Raw genomic sequence first — 26769 nt, forward strand, 5'->3', positions numbered from 1 at the left:
TGATGATGATGATGGGGGTAGTAGTATGGTATGTAATGATGATGATGGGGGTAGTAGTATGGTATGTAATGATGATGATGGGGGTAGTAGTACGGTATGTAATGATGATGATGGGGGTAGTAGTACGGTATGTAATGATGATGATGGGGGTAGTAGTACTCGGTAGGATGGTATGTGATGATGATGGGGGTAGTAGTATGGTATGTAATGATGATGATGGGGGTAGTAGTACGGTATGTAATGATGATGATGATGGGGGTAGTAATACTCGGTAGGTGTGGTATGTAATGATGATGATGATGGGGGTAGTAGTATGGTATGTAATGATGATGATGGGGGTAGTAGTACGGTATGTAATGATGATTATGGGGGTAGTAGTTCTCAGTAGGATGGTATATAATCATGATGATGGGGGTAGTAGTACTCGGTAGTACGGTATGTAATGATGATGATGGGGGTAGTAGTATGGTATGTAATGATGATGATGGGGGTAGTAGTATGGTATGTAATGATGATGATGGGGGTAGTAGTACGGTATGTAATGATGATGATGGGGGTAGTAGTACTCGGTAGGATGGTATGTAATGATGATGATGATGGGGGTAGTAGTACTCGGTAGTACAGTATGTAATGATGATGATGGGGGTAGTAATACTCGGTAGGTGTGGTATGTAATGATGATGATGATGGGGGTAGTAGTATGGTATGTAATGAGGATGATGGGGGTAGTAGTACGGTATGTAATGATGATTATGGGGGTAGTAGTTCTCAGTAGGATGGTATATAATCATGATGATGGGGGTAGTAGTACTCGGTAGTACGGTATGTAATGATGATGATGGGGGTAGTAGTACTCGGTAGGTGTGGTCTCCCTGTACAGAAGCCGTTCTCAGCTCTTTGTAGGTTTAGTTGCTGATAATGGTGATTATTCTGGCGGTTACCCAGCGGGGGAGGGGACAATTACTGATAATAACTATTATTATGGCGGGGGAGGGGAGGATTAGCGGCGTTTGGCGTGAAACGGATTATCTATAATAAAGATGTTATTAGAAGTCGCAGATCTCAGGAGAGATGAATCTCCCGACATCTATGAGCCCCGGATATCAGGGACCCCAATGTGGGCGGAGCATTATATCCGGTCACCCCGGATAGGACAGAAGATTCTCTGCAGATGGAAAATTACCCCCCATGAGAGCGGCCAATCACCAATGAAGAAATGAAAGCTGGAAGCTGATTGGTCTCTCTGCAGTTTTAGTAAATCTCCCCCATGGGGTCTCCTCCCTCACCATTCATTGGTTGGGGGTCACATGTAGATCTGGGGGGCGGGGCGGGGCCAAGCAGCCGCAGATACTCATCCTGGAAGCAGAATAATGACATTCCGGAGATTCTGATTGGATGATAAAATAGAAACGGCGGACGCAGAGGAGGGAGGAGGGTTACACGGGATCTGGGGGGAGAGGAGGGTTACACGGGATTCTGGGGGGGGGGGGAGGAGGATTACACGGGATTTGGGGGGGGAGGAGGATTACACAGGATTTGGGGGGGGAGGAGGGTTACACGGGATCTGGGGGGAAGGTTACACAGGATTTGGGGGGGGGGGAGGGTTACACGGGATCTGGGGGGAGAGGAGGGTTACACGGGATCTGGGGGGGGAGGAGGATTACACAGGATTTGGGGGGAGAGGAGGGTTACATGGGATCTGGGGGGAGAGGAGGGTTACACGGGATATGGGGGGAGAGGAGGGTTACACGGGATCTGGGGGGAGAGGAGGGTTACACGGGATCTGGGGGGAGAGGAGGGTTACACGGGATCTGGGGGGAAGGTTACACAGGATTTGGGGGGGAGGAGGGTTACACGGGATCTGGGGGGAGAGGAGGGTTACACGGGATCTGGGGGGAAGGTTACAAAGGATTTGGGGGGGAGGAGGGTAACACGGGATCTGGAGGGGGAGGGTTACACGGGATCTGGGGGAGGGGGAGGGTTACATGGGATCTGGAGGGGGAGGGTTACACGGGATCTGGGGGGAGAGGAGGGTTACACGGGATCTGGGGAGGAGGGTTACAAAGGATTTGGGGGGGAGGAGGGTAACACGGGATCTGGAGGGGGAGGGTTACACGGGATCTGGGGGAGGGGGAGGGTTACATGGGATCTGGAGGGGGAGGGTTACACGGGATCTGGGGGGAGGGTTACATGGGATCTGGAGGGGGAGGGTTACACGGGATCTGGGGGGAGGGTTACACGGGATCTGGAAGGGGAGGGTTACACGGGATCTGGGGGGAGAGGAGGGTTACACGGGATCTGGGGGGGAGGAGGGTTACACGAGATCTGGGGGGAGAGGAGGGTTACACGGGATCTGGGGGGGAGGAGGATTACACAGGATTTGGGGGGGGAGGAGGGTTACACGGGATCTGGGGGGAGAGGAGGGTTACACGGGATCTGGGGGGAGAGGAGGGTTACACGGGATCTGGGGGAGGGGGAGGGTTACACGGGATTTGGGGGGAGAGGAGGGTTACACGTGATCTGGGGGGAGAGGAGGGTTACACGGGATCTGGGGGAAGGGGAGGGTTACACGGGATCTGGGGGAGGGGGAGGGTTACACGGGATTTGGGGGGGGAGGAGGGTTACACGGGATCTGGGGGAGGGGGAGGGTTACACGGGATCTGGGGGAGGGGGAGGGTTACACGGGATTTGGGGGGGGGAGGAGGGTTACACGGGATCTGGGGGAGGGGGAGGGTTACACGGGATCTGGGGGAGGGGGAGGGTTACACGGGATCTGGGGGAGGGGGAGGGTTACACGGGATTTGGGGGGGGAGGAGGGTTACACGTGATCTGGGGGGAGAGGAGGGTTACACGGGATCTGGGGGGAGAGGAGGGTTACACGGGATCTGGGGGGAGAGGAGGGTTACACGGGATCTGGGGGGAAGGTTACACAGGATTTGGGGGAGAGGAGGGTTACACGGGATCTGGGGGGAGAGGAGGGTTACACGGGATCTGGGGGGAAGGTTACAAAGGATTTGGGGGGGAGGAGGGTAACACGGGATCTGGAGGGGGAGGGTTACACGGGATCTGGGGGAGGGGGAGGGTTACATGGGATCTGGAGGGGGAGGGTTACACGGGATCTGGGGGGAGAGGAGGGTTACACGGGATCTGGGGAGGAGGGTTACAAAGGATTTGGGGGGGAGGAGGGTAACACGGGATCTGGAGGGGGAGGGTTACACGGGATCTGGGGGAGGGGGAGGGTTACATGGGATCTGGAGGGGGAGGGTTACACGGGATCTGGGGGGAGGGTTACATGGGATCTGGAGGGGGAGGGTTACACGGGATCTGGGGGGAGGGTTACACGGGATCTGGAAGGGGAGGGTTACACGGGATCTGGGGGGAGAGGAGGGTTACACGGGATCTGGGGGGGAGGAGGGTTACACGAGATCTGGGGGGAGAGGAGGGTTACACGGGATCTGGGGGGGAGGAGGATTACACAGGATTTGGGGGGGGAGGAGGGTTACACGGGATCTGGGGGGAGAGGAGGGTTACACGGGATCTGGGGGAGGGGGAGGGTTACACGGGATCTGGGGGAGGGGGAGGGTTACACGGGATTTGGGGGGAGAGGAGGGTTACACGTGATCTGGGGGGAGAGGAGGGTTACACGGGATCTGGGGGAAGGGGAGGGTTACACGGGATCTGGGGGAGGGGGAGGGTTACACGGGATTTGGGGGGGGAGGAGGGTTACACGGGATCTGGGGGAGGGGGAGGGTTACACGGGATCTGGGGGAGGGGGAGGGTTACACGGGATTTGGGGGGGGGAGGAGGGTTACACGGGATCTGGGGGAGGGGGAGGGTTACACGGGATCTGGGGGAGGGGGAGGGTTACACGGGATCTGGGGGAGGGGGAGGGTTACACGGGATTTGGGGGGGGAGGAGGGTTACACGTGATCTGGGGGGAGAGGAGGGTTACACGGGATCTGGGGGGAGAGGAGGGTTACACGGGATCTGGGGGGAGAGGAGGGTTACACGGGATCTGGGGGGAAGGTTACACAGGATTTGGGGGAGAGGAGGGTTACACGGGATCTGGGGGGAGAGGAGGGTTACACGGGATCTGGGGGGAAGGTTACAAAGGATTTGGGGGGGAGGAGGGTAACACGGGATCTGGAGGGGGAGGGTTACACGGGATCTGGGGGAGGGGGAGGGTTACATGGGATCTGGAGGGGGAGGGTTACACGGGATCTGGGGGGAGAGGAGGGTTACACGGGATCTGGGGAGGAGGGTTACAAAGGATTTGGGGGGGAGGAGGGTAACACGGGATCTGGAGGGGGAGGGTTACACGGGATCTGGGGGAGGGGGAGGGTTACATGGGATCTGGAGGGGGAGGGTTACACGGGATCTGGGGGGAGGGTTACATGGGATCTGGAGGGGGAGGGTTACACGGGATCTGGGGGGAGGGTTACACGGGATCTGGAAGGGGAGGGTTACACGGGATCTGGGGGGAGAGGAGGGTTACACGGGATCTGGGGGGGAGGAGGGTTACACGAGATCTGGGGGGAGAGGAGGGTTACACGGGATCTGGGGGGGAGGAGGATTACACAGGATTTGGGGGGGGAGGAGGGTTACACGGGATCTGGGGGGAGAGGAGGGTTACACGGGATCTGGGGGAGGGGGAGGGTTACACGGGATCTGGGGGAGGGGGAGGGTTACACGGGATTTGGGGGGAGAGGAGGGTTACACGTGATCTGGGGGGAGAGGAGGGTTACACGGGATCTGGGGGAAGGGGAGGGTTACACGGGATCTGGGGGAGGGGGAGGGTTACACGGGATTTGGGGGGGGAGGAGGGTTACACGGGATCTGGGGGAGGGGGAGGGTTACACGGGATCTGGGGGAGGGGGAGGGTTACACGGGATTTGGGGGGGGAGGAGGGTTACACGGGATCTGGGGGAGGGGGAGGGTTACACGGGATCTGGGGGAGGGGGAGGGTTACACGGGATTTGGGGGGGGAGGAGGGTTACACGTGATCTGGGGGGAGAGGAGGGTTACACGTGATCTGGGGGGAGAGGAGGGTTACACGTGATCTGGGGGGAGAGGAGGGTTACACGGGATCTGGGGGGAGAGGAGGGTTACACGGGATCTGGGGGAGGGGGAGGGTTACACGGGATCTGGGGGGAGAGGAGGGTTACACGGGATCTGGGGGAGGGGGAGGGTTACACGGGATTTGGGGGGGGAGGAGGGTTACACGTGATCTGGGGGGAGAGGAGGGTTACACGTGATCTGGGGGGGAGAGGAGGGTTACACGGGATCTGGGGGGGAGAGGAGGGTTACACGGGATCTGGGGGAGGGGGAGGGTTACACGGGATCTGGGGGAGGGGGAGGGTTACACGGGATTTGGGGGGGGAGGAGGGTTACACGGGATCTGGGGGAGGGGGAGGGTTACACGGGATCTGGGGGAGGGGGAGGGTTACACGGGATTTGGGGGGGGAGGAGGGTTACACGGGATCTGGGGGAGGGGGAGGGTTACACGGGATCTGGGGGAGGGGGAGGGTTACACGGGATCTGGGGGAGGGGGAGGGTTACACGGGATCTGGGGGGAGAGGAGGGTTACACGTGATCTGGGGGGAGAGGAGGGTTACACGGGATCTGGGGGGAGAGGAGGGTTACACGGGATCTGGGGGGAGAGGAGGGTTACACGGGATCTGGGGGGAGAGGAGGGTTACACGGGATCTGGGGGGAGAGGAGGGTTACACGGGATCTGGGGGGAGAGGAGGGTTACACGGGATCTGGGGGAGGGGGAGGGTTACACGGGATCTGGGGGAGGGGGAGGGTTACACGGGATTTGGGGGGGGAGGAGGGTTACACGTGATCTGGGGGGAGAGGAGGGTTACACGTGATCTGGGGGGAGAGGAGGGTTACACGGGATCTGGGGGAGGGGGAGGGTTACACGGGATTTGGGGGGGGGAGGAGGGTTACACGGGATCTGGGGGAGGGGGAGGGTTACACGGGATCTGGGGGAGGGGGAGGGTTACACGGGATTTGGGGGGGAGGAGGGTTACACGGGATCTGGGGGAGGGGGAGGGTTACACGGGATCTGGGGGAGGGGGAGGGTTACACGGGATTTGGGGGGGGGAGGAGGGTTACACGTGATCAGGGGGGAGAGGAGGGTTACACGGGATCTGGGGGGAGAGGAGGGTTACACGGGATCTGGGGGGAGAGGAGGGTTACACGTGATCTGGGGGGAGAGGAGGATTACACGGGATCTGGGGGAGGGGGAGGGTTACACGTGATCTGGGGGGAGAGGAGGGTTACACGTGATCTGGGGGGAGAGGAGGGTTACACGGGATCTGGGGGAAGGGGAGGGTTACACGGGATCTGGGGGAAGGGGAGGGTTACACGGGATCTGGGGGGAGAGGAGGGTTACACGGGATCTGGGGGAGGGGGAGGGTTACACGGGATTTGGGGGGGGAGGAGGGTTACACGTGATCTGGGGGGAGAGGAGGGTTACACGTGATCTGGGGGGAGAGGAGGGTTACACGGGATCTGGGGGAGGGGGAGGGTTACACGGGATCTGGGGGAGGGGGAGGGTTACACGGGATCTGGGGGGGAGGAGGGTTACACGGGATCTGGGGGAGGGGGAGGGTTACACGGGATTTGGGGGGGGAGGAGGGTTACACGGGATCTGGGGGAGGGGGAGGGTTACACGGGATCTGGGGGAGGGGGAGGGTTACACGGGATTTGGGGGGGGAGGAGGGTTACACGGGATCTGGGGGAGGGGGAGGGTTACACGGGATCTGGGGGAGGGGGAGGGTTACACGGGATTTGGGGGGGGAGGAGGGTTACACGGGATCTGGGGGAGGGGGAGGGTTACACGGGATCTGGGGGGAGGGGAGGGTTACACGGGATCTGGGGGAGGGGGAGGGTTACACGGGATTTGGGGGGGGAGGAGGGTTACACGTGATCTGGGGGGAGAGGAGGGTTACACGTGATCTGGGGGGAGAGGAGGGTTACACGGGATCTGGGGGAGGGGGGAGGGTTACACGGGATCTGGGGGGAGAGGAGGGTTACACGGGATCTGGGGGGAGAGGAGGGTTACACGTGATCTGGGGGAAGGGGAGGGTTACACGGGATCTGGGGGAGGGGGAGGGTTACACGGGATCTGGGGGAGGGGGAGGGTTACACGGGATCTGGGGGGAGAGGAGGGTTACACGGGATCTGGGGGGAGAGGAGGGTTACACGGGATCTGGGGGAGGGGGAGGGATACACGGGATCTGGGGGGAGGGGGAGGGATACACGGGATCTGGGGGGAGGGGGAGGGTTACACGGGATCTGGGGGAGGGTTACACGGGATCTGGGGGAGGGGGAGGGTTACACGGGATTTGGGGGGGGAGGAGGGTTACACGGGATCTGGGGGAGGGGGAGGGTTACACGGGATCTGGGGGGAGGGGAGGGTTACACGGGATCTGGGGGAGGGGGAGGGTTACACGGGATCTGGGGGGAGAGGAGGGTTACACGTGATCTGGGGGGAGAGGAGGGTTACACGTGATCTGGGGGGAGAGGAGGGTTACACGGGATCTGGGGGAGGGGGAGGGTTACACGGGATCTGGGGGGAGAGGAGGGTTACACGTGATCTGGGGGGAGAGGAGGGTTACACGTGATCTGGGGGAAGGGGAGGGTTACACGGGATCTGGGGGAGGGGGAGGGTTACACGGGATCTGGGGGGAGAGGAGGGTTACACGGGATCTGGGGGGAGAGGAGGGTTACACGGGATCTGGGGGGAGAGGAGGGTTACACGGGATCTGGGGGAGGGGGAGGGATACACGGGATCTGGGGGGAGGGGGAGGGTTACACGGGATCTGGGGGGAGAGGAGGGTTACACGGGATCTGGGGGAGGGGGAGGGTTACACGGGATCTGGGGGGAGGGGGAGGGTTACACGGGATCTGGGGGGAGAGGAGGGTTACACGGGATCTGGGGGAGGGGGAGGGATACACGGGATCTGGGGGGAGGGGGAGGGTTACACGGGATCTGGGGGGAGGGGGAGGGTTACACGGGATCTGGGGGGAGAGGAGGGTTACACGGGATCTGGGGGAGGGGGAGGGTTACACGGGATCTGGGGGGAGAGGAGGGTTACACGGGATCTGGGGGGAGAGGAGGGTTACACGGGATCTGGGGGAGGGGGAGGGTTACACGGGATTTGGGGGGGGGGGGAGGGTTACACGGGATCTGGGGGAGGGGGAGGGTTACACGGGATTTGGGGGGGGAGGAGGGTTACACGGGATCTGGGGGAGGGGGAGGGTTACACGGGATCTGGGGGGAGAGGAGGGTTACACGGGATCTGGGGGAGGGGGAGGGATACACGGGATCTGGGGGGAGGGGGAGGGTTACACGGGATCTGGGGGAGAGGAGGGTTACACGGGATCTGGGGGAGGGGGAGGGTTACACGGGATCTGGGGGGGGAGGAGGGTTACACGGGATCTGGGGGAGGGGGAGGGTTACACGGGATCTGGGGGAGGGGGAGGGTTACACGGGATTTGGGGGGGGAGGAGGGTTACACGGGATCTGGGGGAGGGGGAGGGTTACACGGGATCTGGGGGAGGGGGAGGGTTACACGGGATCTGGGGGAGGGGGAGGGTTACACGGGATTTGGGGGGGTCGGAGGGTTACACGGGATCTGGGGGAGGGGGAGGGTTACACGGGATCTGGGGGAGGGGGAGGGTTACACGGGATTTGGGGGGGTCGGAGGGTTACACGGGATCTGGGGGAGGGGGAGGGTTACACGGGATCTGGGGGAGGGGGAGGGTTACACGGGATTTTGGGGGGGGAGGAGGGTTACACGGGATCTGGGGGAGGGGGAGGGTTACACGGGATTTGGGGGGGGAGGAGGGTTACACGGGATCTGGGGGAGGGGGAGGGTTACACGGGATTTGGGGGGGGAGGAGGGTTACACGGGATCTGGGGGAGGGGGAGGGTTACACGGGATCTGGGGGAGGGGGAGGGTTACACGGGATTTGGGGGGGTCGGAGGGTTACACGGGATCTGGGGGAGGGGGAGGGTTACACGGGATCTGGGGGAGGGGGAGGGTTACACGGGATCTGGGGGGAGAGGAGGGTTACACGGGATCTGGGGGAGGGGGAGGGTTACACGGGATCTGGGGGAGGGGGAGGGTTACACGGGATCTGGGGGAGGGGGAGGGTTACACGGGATTTTGGGGGGGGAGGAGGGTTACACGGGATCTGGGGGAGGGGGAGGGTTACACGGGATTTGGGGGGGGAGGAGGGTTACACGGGATCTGGGGGAGGGGGAGGGTTACACGGGATTTGGGGGGGGAGGAGGGTTACACGGGATCTGGGGGAGGGGGAGGGTTACACGGGATCTGGGGGAGGGGGAGGGTTACACGGGATCTGGGGGAGGGGGAGGGTTACACGGGATTTGGGGGGGTCGGAGGGTTACACGGGATCTGGGGGAGGGGGAGGGTTACACGGGATCTGGGGGAGGGGGAGGGTTACACGGGATCTGGGGGGAGAGGAGGGTTACACGGGATCTGGGGGAGGGGGAGGGTTACACGGGATCTGGGGGAGGGGGAGGGTTACACGGGATCTGGGGGAGGGGGAGGGTTACACGGGATCTGGGGGAGGGGGAGGGTTACACGGGATCTGGGGGAGAGGAGGGTTACACGGGATCTGGGGGAGGGGGAGGGTTACACGGGATCTGGGGGAGGGGGAGGGTTACACGGGATCTGGGGGGAAGGTTAAACAGGATATGGGGGGGGGGTACCCTACAGCTTCTCTCAACACCCCTCCCCTCCCCCAGAGGGGGACAGTCACATGTCAGGGGGGAGGGGGGGGTTCCTCACTCCGGTGTCCCCTCCCCCTCACTTCCTGTCTCGGTGACACCGGAACACACAGAAGGGGATCTCCCCGGAGGGGACACACAGAGCCCCTCCCCCACCTATCCTATATCAGTAGATGAGTACACCCCCTCCCCCCCCCCCCCCGGTCTCCTCACCTCCCGGAGTCGCTCCTGTCACATCCTCAGATCCGGGAGGATTCGAGAAATCTCGCGAGAGCCGATCAGTCACATGACCCCGACACCGTTCACCATGGCAACCTGAGGCCAAAAATCCGGAGGAGGAGCCGAGCCTGAACACGCGACAAAGGACCGCCCCTCCACCTATCGCTGAATTCCTGGGCGGAGATAAACCCCTCCCCCTCCCCGCCCCCTTTTCATGTTCTGCATTGTGACTCTCATTATCACTCCTCTTGTATGATGGCTCCCCCTGCTGGATGATTAAAATTATTACACCTCCATACTGTATGATGGCGCCACCTGCTGGAGGATTTATATTATTTCACCTCCATACTGTATGATGGCACCACCTGCTGGAGGATTTATATTATTACACCTCCATACTGTATGACGACGCCACCTGCTGGAGGATTTATATTATTACACCTCTATACTGTATGATGGCAACACCTGCTGGAGGATTTATATGATTACACCTCCATACTGTATGATGGCTCCCCCTGCTGGAGGATTTATATTATTACACCTCCATACTGTATGATGGCATCCCCTGCTGGAGGATTTATTTTATTACACCTCCATACTGTATGATGGCTCCCCCTGCTGGAGGATTTATATTATTACACCTCCATACTGTATGATGGCATCCCCTGCTGGAGGATTTATTTTATTACACCTCCATACTGTATGATGGCGCCACCTGCTGGAGGATTTATATTATTACACCTCCATACTGTATGATGGCACCCCCTGCTGGAGGAATTATTTTATTACACCTCTATACTGTATGATGGCTCCCCCTGCAGGAGGATTTATATTATTACACCTCCATACTGTATGATGGCAACACCTGCTGGAGGATTTATATTATTACACCTCCATACTGTATGATGGCTCCCCCTGCTGGATTATTTATATTATTACACCTCCATACTGTATGATGGCGCCCGCTGCTGGAGGATTTATATTATTACACCTCCATACTGTATGATGGCTCCCTCTGCTGGAGGATTTATATTATTACACCTCCATACTGTATGATGGCGCCACCTGCTGGAGGATTTATATTATTTCACCTCCATACTGTATGATGGCACCCCCTGCTGGAGGATTTATATTATTACACCTCCATACTGTATGATGGCACCACCTGCTGGAGGATTTATATTATTACATCTCCATACTGTATGATGGCAACACCTGCTGGAGGATTTATATTATTACAGCTCTATACTGTATGATGGCTCCCCCTGCTGGAGGATTTATATTATTACACCTCCATACTGTATGATGGCGCCACCTGCTGGAGGATTTTTATTTTTACATCTCCATACTGTATGATGGCTCCCCCTGCTGGAGGATTTATATTATTACATCTCCATACTGTATGATGGCGACACCTGCTGGAGGATTTATATGATTACACCTCTATACTGTATGATGTCTCCCCCTGCTGGAGGATTTATATTATTACACCTCCATACTGTATGACGGCTCCACCTGCTGGAGGATTTATATTATTACACCTCTATACTGTATGATGGCGACACCTGCTGGAGGATTTATATGATTACACCTCCATACTGTATGATGTCTCCTCCTGCTGGAGGATTTATATTATTACACCTCCATACTGTATGACGTCGCCACCTGCTGGAGAATTTATATTATTACACCTTAATACTGTATAATGGAACCACCTGCTGGAGGATTTATATTATTACACCTCCATACTGTATGATGGCTCCCCCTGCTGGAGGATTTATATTATTACACCTCCATACTGTATGATGGCATCCCCTGCTGGAGGATTTATTTTATTACACCTATATACTGTATGATGGCTCCCCCTGCTGGAGGATTTATATTATTACACCTCCATACTGTATGATGGCACCCCCTGCTGGAGGATTTATTTTATTACACCTCTATACTGTATGATGGCTCCCCCTGCTGGAGGATTTATATTATTACACCTCCATACTGTATGATGGCTCCCCTGGTGGAGGATTTATATTATTACACCTCTATACTGTATGATGGCTCCCCCTGCTGGAGGATTTATATTATTACACCTCCATACTGTATGATGGCAACACCTGCTGGAGGATTTATATTATTACACCTCCATACTGTATGATGGCGCCACCTGCTGGAGGATTTATATTATTACACCTCCGTACTGTATGATGGCACCACCTGCTGGAGGATTTATATTATTTCACCTCCATACTGTATGATGGCGACACCTGCTGGAGGATTTATATTATTTCACCTCCATACTGTATGATTGCACCACCTGCTGGAGGATTTATATTATTACACCTCCATACTGTATGATGGCAGCACCTGCTGGAGGATTTATATTATTACACCTCCATACTGTATGATGGCGCCACCTGCTGGAGGATTTATATTATTACACCTCCATACTGTATGATGGCGACACCTGCTGGAGGATTTATATGATTACACCTCTATACTGTATGATGTCTCCCCCTGCTGGAGGATTTATATTATTACACCTCCATACTGTATGACGGCGCCACCTGCTGGAGGATTTATATTATTACACCTCTATACTGTATGATGGCGACACCTGCTGGAGGATTTATATGATTACACCTCCATACTGTATGATGTCTCCTCCTGCTGGAGGATTTATATTATTACACCTCCATACTGTATGACGTCGCCACCTGCTGGAGAATTTATATTATTACACCTCTATACTGTATAATGGAACCACCTGCTGGAGGATTTATATTATTACACCTCCATACTGTATGATGGCTCCCCCTGCTGGAGGATTTATATTATTACACCTCCATACTGTATGATGGCATCCCCTGCTGGAGGATTTATTTTATTACACCTCCATACTGTATGATGGCTCCCCCTGCTGGAGGATTTATATTATTACACCTCCATACTGTATGATGGCACCCCCTGCTGGAGGATTTATTTTATTACACCTCTATACTGTATGATGGCTCCCCCTGCTGGAGGATTTATATTATTACACCTCCATACTGTATGATGGCTCCCCTGCTGGAGGATTTATATTATTACACCTCTATACTGTATGATGGCTCCCCCTGCTGGAGGATTTATATTATTACACCTCCATACTGTATGATGGCAACACCTGCTGGAGGATTTATATTATTACACCTCCATACTGTATGATGGCGCCACCTGCTGGAGGATTTATATTATTTCACCTCCATACTGTATGATGGCACCACCTGCTGGAGGATTTATATTATTACATCTCAATACATATGATGGCGCCCCCTGCTTGAGGAGTAAATTTTATTACACCTCCATATTGTATGATCGCTCCCCCTGCTGTAGGATTTATATTATTTCACCTCCATACTGTATGATGGCTACACCTGCTGGAAGATATATATTATTACACCTCCATACTGTATGATGGCTCCCCCTGCTGGATGATTTATATTTTTACACCTCCATACTTTATGATGGCTCCCCCTGCTGGAGGATTTATATTATTACACCTATATCTGTATGATGGCGTCACCTGCTGGAGGATTTATATGATTACACCTCTATACTGTATGATGTCTCCCCCTGCTGGAGGATTTATATTATTACACCTCCATACTGTATGATGGCTCCCCCTGCTGGATGATTTATATTTTTACACCTCCATACTTTATGATGGCTCCCCCTGCTGGAGGATTTATATTATTACACCTCTATACTGTATGATGGCGACACCTGCTGGAGGATTTATATGATTACACCTCTATACTGTATGATGTCTCCCCCTGCTGGAGGATTTATATTATTACACCTCCATACTGTATGACGGCGCCACCTGCTGGAGGATTTATATTATTACACCTCCATACTGTATAATGGCTCCCCCTGCTGGAGGATTTATATTATTACACCTCCATACTGTATGATGGCATCCCCTGCTGGAGGATTTATTTTATTACACCTCCATACTGTATGATGGCTCCCCCTGCTGGAGGATTTATATTATTACACCTCTATACTGTATGATGTCTCCACTTGCTGGAGAATTTATATTATTACACCTCTATACTGTATGATGGCTCCACCTGCTGGAGGATTTATATTATTACACCTCCATACTGTACTATGGCTCCCCCTGCTGGAGGATTTATATTATTACACCTCCATTCTGTATGATGGCTCCCCCTGCTGGAGGATTTATATTATTACACCTCCATACTGTATGATGGCGCCACCTGCTGGAGGATTTATATTATTTCACCTCCATACTGTATGATGGCACCACCTGCTGGAGGATTTATATTATTACATCTCAATACATATGATGGCGCCCCCTGCTTGAGGAGTAAATTTTATTACACCTCCATATTGTATGATCGCTCCCCCTGCTGGAGGATTTATATTATTTCACCTCTATACTGTATGATGGCACCACCTGCTGGAGGATTTATATTATTACATCTCAATACATATGATGGCGCCCCCTGCTTGAGAAGTAAATTTTATTACACCTCCATATTGTATGATCGCTCCCCCTGCTGGAGGATTTATATTATTTCACCTCCATACTGTATGATGGCTCCCCCTGCTGGAGGATTTATATTATTACACCTCTATACTGTATGATTGCGCCCCCTGCCGGAGGATTTATATTATTACACCTCCATACTGTATGATGGCTCCCCCTGCTGGAGTATTTATATTATTACACCTATATCTGTATGATGGCGTCACCTGCTGGAGGATTTATATTATTACACCTCCATACTGTATGATGGCTCCCCCTGCTGGAGGATTTATATTATTACAACTCCATACTGTATGATGGCTCCACCTGCTGGATGATTTATATTATTACACCTCCATACTGTATGATGGCACCACCTGCTGGAGGATTTATATTATTACATCTCAATACATATGATGGCACCCCCTGCTTGAGGAGTAAATTTTATTACACCTCCATATTGTATGATCGCTCCCCCTGCTGGAGGATTTATATTATTTCACCTCCATACTGTATGATGGCTACACCTGCTGGAAGATATATATTATTACACCTCCATACTGTATGATGGCTCCACCTGCTGGATGATTTATATTTTTACACCTCCATACTGTATTATGGCTCCTCCTGCTGGAGGATTTATATTATTACATCTCCATACTGTATGATGGCGCCCCCTGCTGTAGGATTTATATTATTACACCTCTATACTGTATGATTGCACCCTCTGCTGGAGTATTTATATTATTACACCTCCATACTGTATGATGGCTCCTCCTGCTGGAGGATTTATATTATTACACATCTATACTGTATTATGGCTCCCCCTGCTGGATGATTTATATTTTTACACCTCCATACTGTATGATGGCTCCCCCTGCTGGAGTATTTATATTATTACACCTATATCTGTATGATGGCGTCACCTGCTGGAGGATTTATATTATTACACCTCCATACTGTATGATGGCTCCCCCTGCTGGAGGATTTATATTATTACACCTCCATACTGTATGATGGCTCCACCTGCTGGATGATTTATATTATTACACCTCCATACTGTATGATGGCTCCACCTGCTGGATGATTTATATTTTTACACCTCCATACTGTATTATGGCTCCCCCTCCTGGAGGATTTATATTATTACACCTCTATACTGTATGATGGCGCCCCCTGCTGGAGGATTTATATTATTACACCTCTATACTGTATGATTGCACCCTCTGCTGGAGTATTTATATTATTACACCTCCATACTGTATGATGGCTCCCCCTGCTGGAGGATTTATATTATTACACCTATATCTGTATGATGGCGCCACCTGCTGGGGGATCTATATTATTACACCTCCATACTGTATGATGGCTCCCCCTGCTGGAGGATTTATATTATTACACCTCCATACTGTATGATGGCTCCCCCTGCTGGAGGATTTATATTATTACACCTCTATACTGTATGATGGCAATCCCTGCTGGAGGATTTACATTATTACACCTCCATACTGTATGATGGCTACACCTGCTGGAAGATATATATTATTACACCTCCATACTGTATGATGGCTCCACCTGCTGGATGATTTATATTTTTACACCTCCATACTGTATTATGTCTCCCCCTGCTGGAGGATTTATATTATTACACCTCTATACTGTATGATGGCGCCACCTGCTGGAGGATTTATATTATTACACCTCCATACTGTATGATGGCTCCCCTGCTGGAGGATTTATATTATTACACCTCCATACTGTATGATGGCTCCCCCTGCTGGAGGATTTACATTATTACACCTCCATACTGTATGATCCCCCCTTCTCTGCCCCCCTCCCCCCTGTGCCACAGCTAACTCACCTGTAGGAGACACTCCTGGCGCTTGCTTCATTCAAAATGTTTTTTATGGGATTAAGTTCACTTTCATGGCAAAGAGCGACTTCTTTCGTCTGATCGCTCTTCATAACATTCTGGAGGATATGGACTTTGTGATAATTCATATTTGTATCATTCCCAAAACTTTTGGCCACGGCTGTACACACATAGTGCAATCCTATACATAATGAAGGGAGATCTCTGCACTCACCCTAACCCCCTCTTATTGTACTATGAAGCCCTCTATTGGTGGATTTGTGTTACTACAATGTCATACCTTATGATGGCACCATCGGGTGGTGGATTTGTATCATGACACCTCACACTGTATTCATCTATTTCCTTGTTTTGGATCTCTGGTTGATGATTTATGTGGGTTTACCTTTAGGATTGAGTAATATATATACTATATTCATGTATATTGCTGGGTAGCGGACAGTCCTGTCCTATACAGAATGAATCAGATCTCTGTACTCACCATAAAACCCTCCTCTTCTGATATGATGGAGCCAACTGGTAGTGGATTTGTGTGACTGCACCCCCACATTCTATCCATTTCCATATATTCGATTTCTCCGGTGCACGATTTGTGCCGGTTGATCATCGTGATGAAGGAATATATACAGGGATCATAAAAATGGAAGGGACACATTGAAAACCCATCAGATCTCAATGGGGAAAATTTCATGCTGGGTACCTATACTGGTATGGACTGGGTGACGTGTTGGCGTCCAGACTGGGTTATTGTGTTAGGATCTATACTGGTATGGACTGGGTAATGTGTTAGGATCTATGCTGGTATGGACTGGGGAATGTGTTAGGATCTATACTGGTATGGACTGGGTAATGTGTTAGGATCTATACTGGTATGGACTGGGTAATGTGTTAGGATCTATACTGGTACGGACTGGGTAATGTGTTAGGATCTATACTGGTACGGACTGGGTAATGTGTTAGGATCTATACTGGTATGGACTGGGTAATGTGTTCGGAAGGAAAGGATGTCACATCATTTGATGGAAATGAAAATTATCACCCTACAGAGGGCTGAATTCAAAGACACCCCGAAAATCAAAGTGAAAAATGATGCAGCAGGCGAGTCCATTTTGGTGAAATGTCATTGCAGGACCTCAGAATGGTACTCAGTAGTGTGTGGCCTCCATGTGCTTGTATGAATGCCTGACAATGTCAGGGGTTGCTCCTAATGAGACAATAGATGGTGTCCTGGGGTATTTCCTCCCAGATCTGGACCAGGGCATCACTGAGCTCCTGAACAGACTGAGGTGTAACCTGGCAGCGTCAGATGGACCGAAACATAATGTCCCAGAGCTGTTCTACTGGATTTAGGTCAGGTGAGTGTGGGGGGGGGGGGGCATTCAATGGTGCCAATTCCTTCACCCCCCAGGAACTGGCTGCATACTCTCACCACATGAGGCCGGGCATTGTTGTGCACCAGGAGGAACCCAGGAACCACTGCACCAGCATAGGGTCTGACAATGGGTCCAAGGATTTCATCCTGATACCTAATAGCAGTCAGGGTGGCATTGTCTGGCCTGTAGAGGTCTGTGTGTCCCTCCATGGATACTCCTCCCCAGACCATCACTGACCACCAAACCGGTCATACTGAACGATGTTACAGACAGCAGAACATTCTCCACGGCTTCTCCAGACTCTGTCACGTCTGTCACATGTGCTCAGGGTGATCCTCCTCTCATTTGTGAAAAGCACAGGGTGCCAGTGGTGGAGCTCCCAATTCTGGGGTTCAATGGGAAATGCCAATCCAGTCGTGGTCAGCCCAGGATATCCTCCTCCTCCCAGCATGCCTCGGTTTATATCGGGAACATGATCCCACCCCCCCCAACTTATCTTTACACTTCCGCTCCCAGACTAAGCTGTCTAGGCAAAGCATCAGTTAGAGGGTTGGGAGAAACCATTTACCACTGGCGGGGGGGGGGGGTCGTACAGTTATGCAGTGTCAAACTCCCCCCCATTGTTAATAGATCCCTGATTGGTGGAGGGGAGGGAGGAGGGGCATCTTCAGTCATTATACAGCCCGGCAGACACACAGATCCCTTCCAATCCATAGAAAGAAAAAAGAAGAAACTTCCAGAAGAGATTTATACATTTATTGTCAGATAACAGGGGGCCCGGGGCCCCTCGCTGTGCCGGAGCACACAGAGGTCATGGGGGGGGGGGGGGGGGGGGACAAGGCCGGTCTATGTACAGAAAGTCCCTCTACTTCTCCCGCCATTCCTTCGGTGTCACTTTCCCGACCGGAGACAAATTCCAGCAAATCCCTGTGGAGGTGATCACCTGAAATCAAAGAGAGAGCGTCAGCCGTCACCCAATGTCACCCCTCCCCCATCACCAACCGACACCACCCCCCATCACACCCCTCCCCAACTGACACCACCCCCCATCACACCCCTCCCCCATCACACCCCCCCACCATCATCCCCAACCAACACCACCCTCCATCTCTGCCCGTCACCCCTCCCCCATCACACCCCCCCTCCCCCTATCATCCCCAACCGAAACCACCACACCCTATCACACCCCTCCTCCCGTCACTCCCCCCCCCTATCATCCCCAACTGACACCACCCCCCATCACACCCCTCCCCCACCATCATCACACCCCTCCCCCATCATCCCCAACTGACACCACCCCCCATCACACCCCTCCCCCACCATCATCCCCAACTGACACCACCCCCCATCACACCCCTCCCCCATCACCGTCACACCCCCCCACCATCATCCCCAACTGACACCACCCCCCATCACACCCCTCCCCCATCACACCCCCCCACCATCATCCCCAACTGACACCACCCCCCATCACACCCCTCCCCCATCACACCCCCCCACCATCATCCCCAACTGACACCACCCCCCATCACACCCCTCCCCCATCATCCCCAACTGACACCACCCCCCATCACACCCCTCCCCCATCACCGTCACACCCCTCCCCCATCATCCCCAACTGACACCACCCCCCATCACACCCCTCCCCCATCACCGTCACACCCCCCCCACCATCATCCCCAACTGACACCACCCCCCATCACACCCCACCCCCATCATCCCCAACTGACACCACCCCCCATCACACCCCTCCCCCATCACCGTCACACCCCTCCCCCATCATCCCCAACTGACACCACCCCCCATCACACCCCTCCCCCACCATCATCCCCAACTGACACCACCCCCCATCACACCCCTCCCCCATCACCGTCACACCCCCCCACCATCATCCCCAACTGACACCACCCCCCATCACACCCCTCCCCCATCACCGTCACACCCCCCCCCACCACCACCCATCACACACCCCCTCCCGACACCACCCCCCATCCCTGCCCCGACTGTCACCCCTCCCCCATCACACCCCCCCCACCCCCTATCATCCCCAACTGTTACCCCATCACACCCCTCCCCCCCCACCATCATCACCCCCAACCGACACCACCACCCCCATCACACACCCCCTCCCCCCACCATCATCCCCAACCGACTGTCACCCCTCCCATCATCTACAGATCTCCACATTGGCTGCAGCTTCTCAGATGTTCTATAATTCCTGATACAGGATGGCGCCCCCCAGTGCTGGAGACTGAACATTGCAGAGAACATTTCCTCCTCATTGTGGAGGCAACTGCAGCCGTTCGCCTGGCCCCAGCGACCCCCCCCCTGCCGCCTGGAAGGCCCCAATCCAACATTCATGTCCTGACAGGCAGTGGGATCGGAGCTCCAGATTAACGCTGCACAGAACAGAGAGCAAACCCCCCCCCCCTTACCCCATATACATTAACACCCCCCCAATATAATAGGATAGGGGCGGGATTCCCCTCATACATTCCCCCCCCCCCCCCCCCCATATAATAGATTAGGGGGGGCGGATACTCACGTAGCCCCAGATGCCGATGCAGAAGACGGTCCCGGATGCCAGGATGGCGTTCCCATACTTGTCATGGAAGTCGGGTTCTGCTTTGTGATGCGATCGTCTGCTGATCGTTCTCTGCACACTTCGCCCTGCAACATCAAACAACACAGATTCAGTATGGGGGAGGGGAGGCAGCTCAGAGCGGACACAGGAAGTGTAGAGGAACGCTCAGTCTGAGCGGAGGGAAGGCTGTGATTGGTGGATGAGCGGAGGGAAGGCTGTGATTGGTGGATGAGCGGAGGGAAGGCTGTGATTGGTGGATGAGCGGAGGGAAGGCTGTGATTGGTGGATGAGCGGAGGTGATGGGAGATCAGACACCCCACATCCAGCAATAATGATCTCTGTGGGGGGAGATCCTATAGAACATTCTCTGCCTCCCGATGATGGATCCCCAATATAGTACAGGGGGGGGGGGGGGGGGGGAGCCTATGAGGTCATATAAAAATGAATGACGTGATCCCCGCACCCCTCCTGTGTGTTCTCCTCCCGTTATGGCGGAATATTTCTCTACGCAGTGGGCGGTCCTCTTACTGGATTCGCTGTGGAAGGTGCCGCCCCCTCCCCCCCCCCATTACCGGTGCAGTCGGTAGCTGAGAAAACAATCCGATCTCCGCAAGTTCAATATTCTGCAGCCGTCAGCCCCGGCCAGGCAAAGTGATGTATCGGTACCTCACTCGCCTGTGAGCCAATAGGGGGCGAGAGCGCTCCATTGGATGTGCGGTCCCACCCCCACTTCCTCACTCTGATCCCCCGCGCTCGATTGGTGGACTCCATGTCTGTCAGTCACTCTGTGATCTCCCGCTGGAGAGGGAGAAAGGCAGGCGGTGATGTAATCACAGCCAACTGTCATTCTCCCCAATCTAACTGCAGAGATCATACGACCCTGCTATGTAGGATCACATGTCTCTGTGGTTACATCACAAGCCACGCCCCTCTTAGAATCACACCCCTAGGGACACACTTAACCCCTTGTTAATGCAAAAACAAACAGCGCAGATCTGGTGTAATAGAATGTGACTGAATATCCAAATCTATAATACAATTCAAACACCCCATGGAGTGAATAAATAATAATAAATATATAATGACAGTCCAAATAAATAAATAAATAAATAGGACAATTTCTGGTTCCACCCCCTGTGTGAGGTCATTTCTGGTAGCGGTGGAACGCACGGCGGGAGCTGCACACCGTCATCCCAGAGATCTCCCGATTATCAGATTACATGGGAGTTTTCATAACTTATTGTAGCGATAATAATAATAATAATAATAATAATTGGGTTTCTCCTTTCCTTATGGAGAATACTTGGCGGGAGCCAATAGGAGAGATTCATTGTCACAGTCAGGATACAGAGATCATTTCCCGGACTCTTCTATTAGAAGGTCTGGGGGTCCGCTAACTGGAGAGGATTCCTGACCACTTTACCTTCAGCAACCTTCACTGGCCACCTGCTGAAGCATTTATTTATTCACTCCATGGGGTGATTTGTATTATAGATTTGGATATTTATATATATATAACTTTTGCAAAAAACAATCAAAATACGCTTACTGCGATTTTTTTTTGTAGCAGAAAACAAATTGGCCTAAAATGTTAAAAAAAATTGTGATTTTTACTTTTTTTGGGGGGAATTTCATATAAAAAAAATGTGAAAAATATTGTTTTAGCAAAATTGTCGCTCTTTTTTTTTATTAATAGCGCAAAAAGTAAAAATCGCACAGGAGATCAAATAACACCAAAAGAAAGCTCTGTTTGTGGGAAAAAAAGGACGTCAAATTTGTTTAGGTACAGCGTCGCACGACCGCGCAATTGTCCGTTAAAGTCACGCAGTGCTGAATCGCAAAATACCCCCTGGTCAGGAAGGGGGTAAAATCCTCCGGGGCTTAAGTGGTTAAATTCCCATTCACACTGGGGTGACTTGTCAGGTGACCTGGTCACCTCGTAGGTCGCCTCCCATAGAGAAGCTGTGGAACGGTTCTAATAGGAGAGACACAAATCATTCCGACTTAGAAAAAGGGTCCGGAGCTTCTTTGGGGCGACCCGGAGTGACCGTCATAGACTTCAATATTATGAAGTCTTCAATGATATGAAGTCCATGCCGGCCGCTCCGAGGTCACAGAGTGCGCTGTGCACCACAACTTCACAGATCACCCCAGTGTGACCGGGGTCACCATTCCACCAATGTGTGTCACTGAGTCCCGGATCACACTGATTGGTCAGAGGTGACTCCATTCTATACAATGGAAACGCTCCGACTACATAAAGGATCCGGAGTGACTTCCATTGGAAGTCACCCCAAAGTCACATGACTCTATAGTGTCACCCAACACTTCATTCATTGAAGGGAATTCTCCCCAGAAATGACAGCTGTGTCACAAATACCACAAAATCCAACATTTTATTCTCAGGGGTCTCCATGACAGACCCTCCCCCCCCATCCTCCTCTGTACAGTGTGTCCCCCATTCTGTATATATACAGCCCTCCCCTCCCCCCCTGTACCCCCATTCTATGTGTATATATATATCTCCCCTCCCCCCCATCCTCCTCTGTACAGGGTGTCCCCCATTCTGTATATACAGCCCTCCCCTCCCCCCTGTACCCCCATTCTATGTGTATATATATATCTCCCCTCCCCCCCATCCTCCTCTGTACAGGGTGTCCCCCATTCTGTATATACAGCCCTCCCCTCCCCCCTGTACCCCCATTCTATGTGTATATATATATCTCCCCTCCCCCCCATCCTCCTCTGTACAGGGTGTCCCCCATTCTGTATATACAGCCCTCCCCTCCCCCCTGTACCCCCATTCTATGTGTATATATATATATCTCCCCTCCCCCCCATTCTCCTCTGTACAGGGTGTCCCCCATTCTGTATATACAGCCCTCCCCTCCCCCCTGTACCCCCATTCTATGTGTATATATATATCTCCCCTCCCCCCCATTCTCCTCTGTACAGGGTGTCCCCCATTCTGTATATACAGCCCTCCCCTCCCCCCTGTACCCCCATTCTATGTGTATATATATATCTCCCCTCCCCCCCATCCTCCTCTGTACAGGGTGTCCCCCATTCTGTATATACAGCCCTCCCCTCCCCCCTGTACCCCCATTCTATGTGTATATATATATCTCCCCTCCCCCCCATCCTCCTCTGTACAGGGTGTCCCCCATTCTGTATATACAGCCCTCCCCTCCCCCCTGTACCCCCATTCTATGTGTATATATATATCTCCCCTCCCCCCCATCCTCCTCTGTACAGGGTGTCCCCCATTCTATATATACAGCCCTCCCCTCCCCCCTGTACCCCCATTCTATGTGTATATATATATATATCCCCTCCCCCCCATTCTCCTCTGTACAGGGTGTCCCCCATTCTGTATATACAGCCCTCCCCTCCCCCCTGTACCCCCATTCTATGTGTATATATATATATCTCCCCTCCCCCCCATTCTCCTCTGTACAGGGTGTCCCCCATTCTGTATATACAGCCCTCCCCTCCCCCCTGTACCCCCATTCTATGTGTATATATATATCTCCCCTCCCCCCCATCCTCCTCTGTACAGGGTGTCCCCCATTCTGTATATACAGCCCTCCCCTCCCCCCTGTACCCCCATTCTATGTGTATATATATATCTCCCCTCCCCCCCATCCTCCTCTGTACAGGGTGTCCCCCATTCTGTATATACAGCCCTCCCCTCCCCCCTGTACCCCCATTCTATGTGTATATATATATCTCCCCTCCCCCCCATCCTCCTCTGTACAGGGTGTCCCCCATTCTGTATATACAGCCCTCCCCTCCCCCCCTGTACCCCCATTCTATGTGTATATATATATCTCCCCTCCCCCCCATCCTCCTCTGTACAGGGTGTCCCCCATTCTGTATATACAGCCCTCCCCTCCCCCCTGTACCCCCATTCTATGTGTATATATATATATCTCCCCTCCCCCCCATTCTCCTCTGTACAGGGTGTCCCCCATTCTGTATATACAGCCCTCCCCTCCCCCCTGTACCCCCATTCTATGTGTATATATATATCTCCCCTCCCCCCCATTCTCCTCTGTACAGGGTGTCCCCCATTCTGTATATACAGCCCTCCCCTCCCCCCTGTACCCCCATTCTATGTGTATATATATATCTCCCCTCCCCCCCATCCTCCTCTGTACAGGGTGTCCCCCATTCTGTATATACAGCCCTCCCCTCCCCCCTGTACCCCCATTCTATGTGTATATATATATCTCCCCTCCCCCCCATCCTCCTCTGTACAGGGTGTCCCCCATTCTGTATATACAGCCCTCCCCTCCCCCCTGTACCCCCATTCTATGTGTATATATATACCTCCCCTCCCCCCCATCCTCCTCTGTACAGGGTGTCCCCCATTCTGTATATACAGCCCTCCCCTCCCCCCTGTACCCCCATTCTATGTGTATATATATACCTCCCCTCCCCCCCATCCTCCTCTGTACAGGGTGTCCCCCATTCTGTATATACAGCCCTCCCCTCCCCCCTGTACCCCCATTCTATGTGTATATATATACCTCCCCTCCCCCCCATCCTCCTCTGTACAGGGTGTCCCCCATTCTGTATATACAGCCCTCCCCTCCCCCCTGTACCCCCATTCTATGTGTATATATATACCTCCCCTCCCCCCCATCCTCCTCTGTACAGGGTGTCCCCCATTCTGTATATACATATCCTCCCCTCCCCCTGTACCCCCATTCTATGTGTATATATATATCTCCCCTCCCCCCCATCCTCCTCTGTACAGGGTGTCCCCCATTCTGTATATACATATCCTCCCCTCCCCCTGTACCCCCATTCTATGTGTGTATATATATATATATATATATATGTCTATCTCCCCTCCCCATCTCTCCTCACCGGAGGCGGCCAGCGCGGACCTCGCCAGAGAGAACATCTTCTTCTTCCTCTTCTCTTCCTTTTCTTACCCTTGAGACGAATGGAGAAAAACAAAATGGCGGCGCCGGATATCCGCTCTCCCAGACACGCCCACTGACAGAGGGGGAGCCGCACTGCACGCCGCTGATTGGACGGAGAGGGGACCGGAGGCGTGGGGGGGCGGGGAAAGAGGGGTCACCCTCCTCTGTCTCGTGTCCCTGAAGTTGATTGGCAGCCTGCGCACAGCCCCGCCCACTCAGTGCGCGGGGAATGAATGAAGCTGTCACTCCGCCCACCGGCCCGCCGACCAATAAGAATGTAACAACGGCCTGGCCGCTGATTGGCTGCTCTCCCGCGGCGTCTCCCAATCAGGAAGCGGCACCTTGGTGGCGGGACGTGATGACGTAGGACGCCGGCGGTGAGGAAGTTTGTCCGGAGTGATGGAGGCGGCGGGTAGAGTTCTGCTGGTGGCCGGAATGGTTCTCATCCTGTGCGGGGCGGTGTCCGAGGGACAGAAGAAGAAGGAGGTGACCGGGGGAGGGGCCTGTCATCTCTTACCAGGGGGTGGGGCTTATGATGGGAAGTGTCAGCCTGGGGTGCAACACTTACATTGGAGGTGGGGCTTGTAGTGGGAGTGTCAGGAGGTGGGGCTTGTAGTGGGAGTGTCAGTGGGTGGTGCTTGTAGTGGGAGTGTCAGGGGGTGTGGCGCTTGTAGTGGGAGTGTCAGGGGGTGTGGCGCTTGTAGTGGGAGTGTCAGGGGGTGTGGCTTGTAGTGGGAGTGTCAGGGGGTGTGGCTTGTAGTGGGAGTGTCAGGGGGTGTGGCTTGTAGTGGGAGTGTCAGTGGGTGGTGCTTGTAGTGGGAGTGACAGGGGGTGTGGCTTATAGTGGGAGTGTCAGTGGGTGTGGCTTGTAGTGGGAGTGTCAGTGGGTGTGGCTTGTAGTGGGAGTGTCAGGGGGTGTGGCTTGTAGTGGGAGTGTCAGGAGGTGGGGCTTGTAGTGGGAGTGTCTCTGTTAGGGGGTGACCCCTATAGTAGGGTGGGGTTTAGAATGGGAGGGGTGACATCAGGGGGCCGGTCTTTTTAGAGGTGACAGTGGTGGGGGGCCGGGTGTTGGAGGAGGGGTGACGGGTTGAGGGGGCGGGGTGTTGGGTGAGTGGGGTGGGTGTTGGTTAATGGGGTTGAGGGGGGTGGGGTGTTGAGTGAGGGGGCGGGGTTGTTGGATGAGTGTTGGGTGACAGGGGCGGGGTGTTGGGTGAGAGGGGTGGAAGGGGCGGGGTGTTGGGTGGAAGGGGCGGGGTGTTGGGTGAGAGGGATGGAGGGGGCGGGGTGTTGGGTGAGAGGGGTGGAGGGGGTGGGGTGTTGGGTGAGAGGGGGAGGGGCGGGGGGTTGGGTAAGAGGGGGAGGGGTGGAGGGGGCGGGGTCCTGGTAAGGTCAGAGGGGTGAATAGATATAAATGATGAGAAGTCGGAGTGCCGGCGTTCTCTCCAACCTCTCCACTCTACAGAAATCCAACAACTTCTTCTTC

The 26769-nt window shown here is 54.0% G+C and overlaps 3 protein-coding genes across 4 annotated transcripts in view; 1 reads left to right on the top strand and 2 right to left on the bottom strand.

Moving 5' to 3' along the window:
* ATP7A (ATPase copper transporting alpha) overlaps window positions 1-10088 on the bottom strand; it is a 108578-nt gene extending 98490 nt beyond the window's left edge. For both annotated transcript variants that reach the window (XM_082262796.1, XM_082262795.1), the window contains exon 1: window positions 9983-10088. The gene's annotated coding sequence lies outside the window, so the exon portion shown is untranslated. The remainder of the gene's footprint in view (window positions 1-9982) is intronic.
* Window positions 10089-18623: 8535 nt separating this feature from the next.
* On the bottom strand, window positions 18624-25364 carry COX7B (cytochrome c oxidase subunit 7B). Its single transcript, XM_082264300.1, has 3 exons — window positions 25228-25364; window positions 20314-20438; window positions 18624-18711 (listed from the first exon to the last, which is right to left on the bottom strand). The coding sequence occupies exons 1-3, from the start codon at window positions 25262-25264 to the stop codon at window positions 18634-18636; spliced, it is 240 nt and encodes a 79-aa protein (XP_082120426.1). The 5' UTR covers window positions 25265-25364; the 3' UTR covers window positions 18624-18633.
* A 252-nt stretch (window positions 25365-25616) lies between these two features.
* Window positions 25617-26769, top strand: part of MAGT1 (magnesium transporter 1) — a 63313-nt gene continuing 62160 nt past the window's right edge. The window contains exon 1 of the mRNA XM_082264343.1: window positions 25617-25772. Coding sequence (XP_082120469.1) covers window positions 25686-25772 — 87 coding nt within the window. The 5' untranslated portion in view covers window positions 25617-25685. The remainder of the gene's footprint in view (window positions 25773-26769) is intronic.

Source organism: Pelophylax lessonae (assembly GCF_965119305.1).
Source record: "Pelophylax lessonae genome assembly, chromosome: 7".
NCBI classification, from domain to species: domain Eukaryota; kingdom Metazoa; phylum Chordata; class Amphibia; order Anura; family Ranidae; genus Pelophylax; species Pelophylax lessonae.

What these genes read in the sequence shown, in the direction of transcription:
- COX7B (XM_082264300.1), bottom strand. Translation starts at nt 25,264, where the DNA reads ATGTTCTCTCTGGCGAGGTCCGCGCTGGCCGCCTCCG. An exon ending in GTCCGCGCTGGCCGCCTCCG is followed by an intron (nt 20,439 to 25,227) that starts GTGAGGAGAGAT and finishes TTGATGTTGCAG; the next exon opens with GGCGAAGTGTGCAGAGAACG. An exon ending in GCATCGGCATCTGGGGCTAC is followed by an intron (nt 18,712 to 20,313) that starts GTGAGTATCCGC and finishes CTTTGATTTCAG; the next exon opens with GTGATCACCTCCACAGGGAT.